Source organism: Phaethon lepturus, unplaced genomic scaffold, assembly GCF_000687285.1.
Source record: "Phaethon lepturus isolate BGI_N335 unplaced genomic scaffold, ASM68728v1 scaffold13810, whole genome shotgun sequence".
NCBI classification, from domain to species: Eukaryota; Metazoa; Chordata; class Aves; order Phaethontiformes; family Phaethontidae; genus Phaethon; species Phaethon lepturus.
In genome coordinates this window covers 1-8,955 of record NW_010511258.1, presented here as the reverse complement: position 1 = coordinate 8,955, position 8,955 = coordinate 1, and the positions used below count along the sequence as shown (strand labels likewise).

At 39.6% G+C, this 8,955-nt stretch overlaps 1 protein-coding gene across 1 annotated transcript; it reads left to right on the top strand.

Annotated features, from left to right (window-relative positions):
• Positions 1-238: 238 nt before the first annotated feature.
• On the top strand, positions 239-3,971 carry ZBTB38 (zinc finger and BTB domain containing 38). Its single transcript, XM_010283406.1, has one exon. The coding sequence runs from the start codon at positions 239-241 to the stop codon at positions 3,830-3,832; it is 3,594 nt and encodes a 1,197-aa protein (XP_010281708.1). The 3' UTR covers positions 3,833-3,971.
• Positions 3,972-8,955: the final 4,984 nt, after the last annotated feature.

Sequence of the window (8,955 nt, the reverse complement as noted above, 5' to 3'; positions counted from 1 at the left end):
GTATATAGCTTACCTTCGGTATTGTTGGCACGAGTGAACCTAAGGTGACTTCAGTGCGAAATGCTATGACAAAATTTTACTCATTCTTAAAATGTAAAAGTAATAAATTTAAATGAAATTAAAATTAATTAAATTAAAAAGATGTATAATAAATACAGAACTATAAACTTGATCTGTAACAGAAATGTATGAAAAATGCCTTCTAAATATATTTACATACTTTTTTTTTTCCTTGTAGATGACAGTCATGTCCCACTCAAAGGATCTCAAGGATGACTTCCACAGTGACACTGTACTTTCCATTTTAAATGAACAGCGCATTCGGGGTATTTTATGTGATGTCACCATAATTGTGGAAGATACCAAATTTAAGGCCCATAGTAATGTGCTGGCAGCTTCAAGCCTTTACTTTAAAAACATTTTTTGGAGTCGCACTATCTGTATTTCAGGTCATGTACTGGAGTTAGATGATCTCAAAGCTGAAGTGTTTACAGAAATTCTGAATTACATATACAGTTCCACAGTAGTAGTTAAGAGGCAGGAGACTGTAACGGACCTTGCAGCTGCAGGGAAAAAGCTGGGAATATCATTTCTAGAAGACCTTACAGATGTTAATTTTTCAAGTTCCCCCTGCCCCTATGGATACTGTATTAATGAAAAAGGGACTGTCAAAGAGGAAAAACATGAAAAGAGACATGAAGATTCTGCTGTGACAAATGGACCACGAATTACAAATGCATTCTCAATTTTTGAAACGGAAAACAGTTTGTTTTCTCCGCTTGACTTGAGGGCAAGCTTTAAAAAGGTATCTGAAACAATACAAGCTCCCACCATCAGCCTTGACAGAAGCGACGTTTGCAAAGATGCTGAGCCAGCCAGTACACTGGCTGAACACTCCTATGCGGTTTCTTCTGGGGGAGATACTTTTCAAGGAACACCTTTTCCTGAACAGGACAGCAGCCCTACATACAAGATGGGTGAAGACCACTATGAAAATCTCCAAGCCACACCACTCGTGCAGCCGGGAAAACAAGCGTGTAGTACTCCTAAGACAGCCTTTAAGCCGCAGGCTACTGGTCTGGCTATAGCAAAAGTACCAGCCCCTACAGCAACCACTACAGAAGCCCAACGTGAAGCAGTTACTGATCAGACAATTACCTCCTTTCCAAAACCTCAAAATAGAGCAGGAGATTTCCATTTATCCAGAGAAGAGGAAAACAATTCTGCTAATGTCTCTGGACCCGTGGCAACTGTAGTTCCACCTGCTTACAATTGTAACTGTTGTGCAAAATCATTCAGTGATCGGGCGTTGCTCAGTACCCATCTTCAGCTCCATTCAGAGCATCAGGAAACTTTCACATGCAAATACTGCAGCAAACAATTTGCAAATCTAAATATACTGGAGAGTCATGAACAAGTCTGCGTGAGATCAAGTAGTTTACCGGTTCACAATGGGAACGAGCAAAATTTTGCAGATAGTTATACTGCTACGGACGGAAGGAATGGAAGTTCATATGCAAATGCAGAGCCTCTGTTGTCTGAAAACAGCATCACTGATTATTCTAATGCAAACTGCACTTTACCAGAAACAGATCATTTGGTTAAAGTTGTTGATGGGCAGATATTATATACCTGCATTGTTTGTAAGCGTAGTTATGTAACGTTGTCTAGCCTTCGAAGACATGCAAACGTGCATTCATGGAGAAGAACATATCCTTGTCACTACTGCAATAAAGTGTTCGCGTTAGCGGAGTATCGCACCAGACACGAGATCTGGCACACTGGAGAAAGACGATACCAGTGCATTTTCTGTCTGGAGACTTTTATGACTTACTATATACTAAAAAATCATCAGAAGTCTTTCCATGCAATTGACCATCGTCTCTCGGTAAATAAGAAGACAGCCAACGGAGGCTTAAAACCAAGTATGTACCCATACAAACTTTATCGACTTTTACCTATGAAATGCAGGCGACTACCTTATAAGTCCTACCGAAATTCTTCATATGAAAATGTTCAAACAAGTAGCCAGGTTAATGAAACTGCTTCTACTAACTGTTTCATTCCGAGTTCTCTTAGCTCTGAGCTACCACCACTGAATTTTCAAAGTAATATAATAGCAACCAACAGAACTCTCGCCTTGAATACATCTTCATGTAATGATACAGCATCTTCCACGAATACTCAGAATTCTTCCTCTTGGGGAGTAGGTATCTTAAATTCTGACCTGCAAAGGGACTTTTTCACAGCTGAAAAAAGAGTTTCCACTGCTGCAAATGAGACTGGTTCTCAGGATTGTGATTCCTCAGTGGTGTCTTTAACTAATGTGAATGAAAATTCAACTTCTGTTATCAGTTACAGCAGTTCTGCACCCTCTGTTATAATGCATAGTAGCAGAGTTTCATCAGTAATAATGCACAGTAAAACAGTCACTTCTGTAGAAAACAGTAAGACAGAATCTTCAAATAGTCTACCTAGTCAGTCTGTAAGTGATACTGTAATAAGTGATGATTGTAAATATGGGTCAGATAATTATGGGAAATGCATTACAAAATCAAAAACTATTAAGGAGAAAAAGAAAACACTGATGAACAACAGAGCAGAAGCAACTGAAGATACGCAGCACGCCACAGGATCTGGAAGTTCATCTAGCAAAACAGCAAATACTGCCCAAGAATCGAGTAAAACTGAAACGTACATTGCAAAGCCTGCCTTACCTGGAACGTCTACTGATAGCAATGTTGCGCCTCTTTGTCAAATAACAGTAAAAATTGGTAATGAGGCTATTGTAAAAAGACATATATTGGGATCTAAGCTATTTTGTAAAAGGGGCCGAAAATCTAAACATGAGTCCAAACAGGACAATCTAATTGAGGAATCGGAAATGGAGATAAAAGAAAGAAGCCCATCTAGGCTCTATAGCTCAGAATGCTTGGAGCTGACAGAAATGTGTGACGACGTAAGTGACCAGGACTCCAGTGACAAACCCTGGAGACCCTATTATAATTACAAACCAAAAAAGAAATCCAAACAGCTAAGGAAAATGAAAAAAACCAAATGGAGGAAAAAGCACGTAAGCAAGAACACCATTATGGAAAGCCACAACACATGCAGTCGAGAATATGCACTCAGGAATGCTCCTGAGGAAAAGGCGATCAATCAAGAAGAGAACACAGAAATGCCTAATCTTCATTGTGAGCTCTGTGAAAGAGATCAGTCTTCCACTGCAGAAATTCAAGAACATGTACACTGGCATGTAGCTGCTTCAAAGCCTTACATTTGTGAATTATGCCAAAAACAATTTCAAAGTCCATCCACTTTAAAAATGCATATGAGGTGTCACACTGGGGAAAAGCCCTACACTTGCAAAACCTGTGGTAAATGTTTCTCAGTTCCTGGAAATCTACAGAAACATGAACGTATTCACTTGGGTGTCAAAGACTTTGTCTGTCAATACTGTAATAAGGCATTCACTTTAAATGAAACACTCAAAATACATGAAAGAATTCATACTGGAGAAAAACGCTACCACTGCCAGTTCTGCTTTCAGAGCTTCTTGTACCTTTCTACCAAAAGGAACCATGAGCAAAGACATGTACGTGAGCATAATGGAAAAGGATACGCTTGCTTTCAGTGCCCCAAAATTTGCAAGACAGCAGCTGCTCTGGGAATGCACCAGAAGAAACATCTATTCAAAAGTCCAGGTCCACAAGATAGAAAAGAACAGTTTAGCAATGAAAGCACTAAACTTTTGGAAAATCCACATTTCCTTGTCTCAGAAGGAAGTGAAGTAAAAAGTATACAAAATGTAACTCCAGAAGTTATACTCTGAGTGACAGTTGTGCAAATGAGAAGAAAAATCAAAAACTATATATTGGAGAAAATATGGATGCATTTAATGAGGAAACGTCTCCACTGAAATTAGTATCACTTACTGAGATCAAGTTTCTTCATCTAAATGCGTCAATATATGCAAAAGAAAGAAAAATAACACAGTAAAGAAAAACTAGTATTTGCAATAATACAAACTTAATGTGAAAGATCCAAAATAACTTTTGCCACAATAGACTTCTAACAGAGAGAGAAAGAAAAAAGAAAAAAAAAAGACCAACCAAAATCCTTCTGCTTAGCATTACCAGAAACTAGTCACTGAACTATTTTACAGTGCTGTTTTTGAGTCAGAATCATTCTAGGCAAAATAAATATGTAGGTTCTTCAGTGTATTCTGTAGAAGGAATTTTTGCTGCAGAAACCATATATTGCATTTTTTTTAAGCAAAAGTAATGTGTTTATAAAGAAAATAATTGTAATTTAGTGTATTCTAAAGTGGAGGTGGGAAATGTTTCATGAACTTGGGTATGCTGAAGTACAGCTGAGTTCCGGCGTGCTTTTCTGTAACTCAACATCTACAAAACATATTCAGGAGTTTAAACCTCTTTTCCTTTCCATATTCAGTTTTGTAGTTACCATAATAAGTTAAGTCTGAGTGCTTGTGTGGAAAGTATTCCCGATTTATGATATCTCTGAGACATTTAATAAAGATTCAGTGGAACTTGTAATAGCCAGTCTTCCGAACTGCATAAATCCCAATGTCTAAAGAAAATTGTTCTCATGAAACAGCCCAGCTTAAAGAAATCCTGTACGTAAACGTTCACCTCCTCCTGGGTCTGCAACTCCTGTCTTTTAGAAATACCATTCTTAGCAGCAGAAGAGGAGATTTAGACAGTCTTCCTCCTTGTCCTGGAATAATTCCTGGAAAACAGACAACAGAGCAGCTCCCCATAAATACTTTGATTTTTGAGAGGAGTAGGTAAATACTCAAATCTTGCTTCCACATATATATATATCCCCCCTGAGGTGGTCCCTGTGTATAAACAGGGACAGTTTGTGGAGTTCCATGTCATCCCCATGCCTTAAATACAACCGCTAACCTTCGGATGTCCCTTCTCAGTGATCCCCCTAACCATACCAGCATCTCGCACCAGGCTAGCTTTGTCGCTGTGTCCCTTGGCCAGCAAATGGGCCCAACAGTAGAGAGGTGCCTGGCAGGGGTTGCTGGAAGAAGCGTTTGCCTTTCCGCCTCCCTCATCGTGTCCCACCAAAGGGTTATGGTGAGCCTACGGCTTCACGGTTTGCTCAGAATCGGGAGAATAGGCTTCTGAAAGACGTTACCCAAATATTACAATTAATACTATTTTGTGAAAATGGGATTAATTTTAACTGAGATGAAGAGATTTTTTAAAAGTCCAAGAGGGTGTATGTGTACAAGTTGCAGTTTATATGATAGGGCTGTGTTGTACTGTATATGAACATATATCCAATTAGTAATGTATGTTCATCTCTATGAAGTGTTAAAAAATTAAGGGAGGACAAAGGTTAGTGAACCCCAACTTCATTCTACATGCAAATATGGTACACAGTTTACTTGCTTCATCTTCTTGACCATTTTAAAAGAAACTATAGCTTCGGTACAATAAAACTACAATTGAAATGATAATACAGTATTGATTGAAGTAATAATATAGTCCACTCATTTATTCTATCATTGGCGAATGCTGTGAACCCCTTGAGAAATTTTGGTTTCATGGCAGCTTTGGTTCCATTTAAATAAGGATAACAGAAGAATAAACATACAGAAGTACGATGATGTTTCAAAGAAAGTACACAAAGCTAACTTTTAAGTGGACTGGTACACTGATAATTATAGACCAAAGCAAATAAGGTAGAATATTTATAAATATAAAGATAATTTTACAAATATTTTATATAACTGTATAGTTCATAAGAAGACTATTGACAGCTTGTGTTAGGTTGGGGGGGTTTGTATATTTTGATAAAAACACAATGACTTTGTAACTCTGTATATTCTCAACAGTTTATAGCAAAGCAGTTTTAAGATGGCAATGTCATGTTTATAGTTCAATTGTGGCACTTTTACTACAAGTAACACGTTGCAGTAATGAGTCAAGTATTAATGACCAAATTAGAATTAATGTAAGTGTAAGAGAAGGTAAATACTATACGTTGTCAAAGACTGTAATTTGCTACATAATCACATCTGTATTTTTGTTTAGAAGAAAATATTAAATGCAGATGTTAAGGATTGATAAAGAGTCTAATTTTATTTTTAGAAAGAGTGATTATAACTCTGATTTTGCGTAATTAAAATAACATCTTCCTATTTTTCTCTAAGTCTCAATTTTTTAAGTTATGTTAATACTTACATAATCTATAAGATGCAAAGATATGTATCTTCTAATAGTTATTTCGTTAGAAGATTAAGCAACATGGTTACCAAACGTTCCCTTCGTTAAGGTCAGAACAGTGAATTGAGAACACGCCAGAGCTTAAGGGAAGTGATGGTATCTCCTGGCATCATACCATTAAGGGTGAATGCAATGCTGAGGTGAACAGAATCTACCTGCTCAGTATTTTAAAGGAATTGGAAGGCAGGTGAACCGTGTTTAATACTTTGCAACATCTTACACGTTTTCCCAAGGAACAGAAACTTTAAAAATTCTTTTCTTTTCAATTCTGATACTTACCTTGCAGTGTAGATTGTGTATTTTACACACTGTACTTCAAATCTTTTTGGATTCCTGTCAAGAAACATAGTACAGAATGCAAATATCTAATTGCCTAAGGAAATACGAAGTTGCATACGAAATAGAACATTACACATATTCAAAGTACTTCCTCCTTCAGCTAGGTGTCACTAGTCTGTAACTTGCATTAATTTAAGCTAAATTATGCAGGTCATTTTGGGAAGATCCTCTGGAGGGATGTATAACTAACAAAAATTCAGAAGTTTGCTACATATAACAAATACATTTTTCTTTTATTTCAAATGCTAATGAAAAAGACAAGTGCATCATCCCAAAGTTTGTGCAGCTAAACAAAATGTCAGTCAATCCTCATTTATGATATACCCAAAATTAGAACAAATATACTGAATGATATTGCTGTCCTCTGTGAAATGAGGTGACATAGCTAAACTGCAGGCAGAAGCATATGAAGTAAGCCAGTGTCATCATCACTTTTATTTGTTCTAAACTTCCTTAGTATAGCAGCTATCACTGACAATTCAATACTTTGGCTGACATAAAAAGGAGCCAAGAAGAACCCCCTGCTTTGCGTCCTCATTGTTGAATGAAGAGATCTTTCCCCTAAGTTTGCAACTTAGCACACTTTGTCTGAATTATGTCCTTAGGTGAACAGACCTACCTGTCCTAGAGATGCTCCTAAAGGGTAACATAAAGAGAGGCCGAAGATGAACATTATGCAATTGAAACAATATTCTAAATATAGTATGTTAGATTAAAACAAGGCACTTTTAAAATAAAATGGAGTGTCAGGAATTAGATAATGGCAAAACTAAAAGTTGCATTGATAATGTTGATAGGAGGTCTGTGCTTTGAAGGAAGCTAAAGCTAAGTTAAAACAGTAAACTCCAACTAATAACTTTTGAGAGAGTGTGGAAGAACAAGAGTCACACGATCTAACTTTTAAAATGTTGCAACCCACAGTTCAAGCACACATCTTCATTCTCGGGAGTGCTTCCCTGCTCCGTTTCTCAGATGAAAGCTCTCACTCTGCCCGGGTTAGACTCGGTTCACCAGCCACCGGTCAGACAGGGCAGCCAGCCTACATAGCCAACTGTAGGTAACCAAATCTTTTAATTTATTCTGTAGAGGAACCTCTCATTTCCAACAGGTTAAAATTCAGCTTATGCAAAGTCGTGTCTTTGTGCTGATTTGGGGTTTACATGCATACAAATACACCCGTTACTGGTGTGATGAAGCAGCCTATTTCCCACCAACCCCCTGCCTGCCACCTTTAAGCACATACCTGTCCGCCCCCAGCCACAGTGTGGAGCGTGGGGATGAGGAAGGAACCTCACTGCTGCCGAAGGAGCAGCAGGGGAGAAGCTGGATGCCGGAAAAGCCACCAGGGAATGAGGCACAGCAGTGCCTGACTGTCAGATTATATGGCTCGATGCCCTATCATAATACTAATGGCAAGATTTGTGCAGGAGAAATAAAAAATGGTCAGAGCACCACGGCAGAGGACTTCAATTAGAGACAAGTGACAGATGCTGGCCTGAAACCTTCCAAACCTCCCTTTAACAAAGACAGACTGAAGAGGCCTTCTTAGGTGTGAAGTGAAGAATCCCAGTCCTCTACTGCTTTCTAAAACAGCTTTAACCCACTGAACTACCTCTGTTTTAGGATACGTCAGTCATTAAATTAGGCCTTCACCAGACTGTGTGCCTACAGGGCCTGCTACCTGAGATATCCCCTCAGCACGCACCCGAGTGTCACCAAACCGGACATGCCACCTGCAGCTGACGGCTGGCTGGATTTGCAGACCCAAGAAAGGCACCCACCACCCATGTGGGACTGGGGCGAGCTCCAGGTGTAAGTGAGATCCCAGGGAGCTTCACATTAGGGTCTGCATCTTACAGAAACGTTGGTATAACACATGATGCAAAGGCCCTTTAATTCTCGATGAAGGCAGGCTGTGGCGCCACTTTATCTGCAGTCCACCTGCACCTTCAGGGGTCCTGGGGCTCCAGTGGGTGAAGCATGGCGGGTTGCAGCTGGCCGGCGGCACTACACCTGCTTTCTCAGGCAGCACTGGAAGCGGAACCATTTCCTACTGTTTTATAGCATTTCTTAACGTGGCCGAGCCGGCAAGCGTAAACAAGTGACAGCAGAGGAGGATTCAACAGAAGCCATGTTATGCCTTCCACAGACAGACCCTCGGCATACCAGAAATCAAAGGAACAAGCTCCGTCACTCGGTTCGTCCGTTTAATGCGACGAAATGAATTTGCTAAGTGTAGGCGTTGAACGTGCCTCGCAGCCAGAGCCCCTCTGCCCCCCCAGGAGGTACACGAAGGCACAGGGCAAGCTGCGGATGCGACCGAGACCGCCGGGCGCCCAGCGGAGCGGAG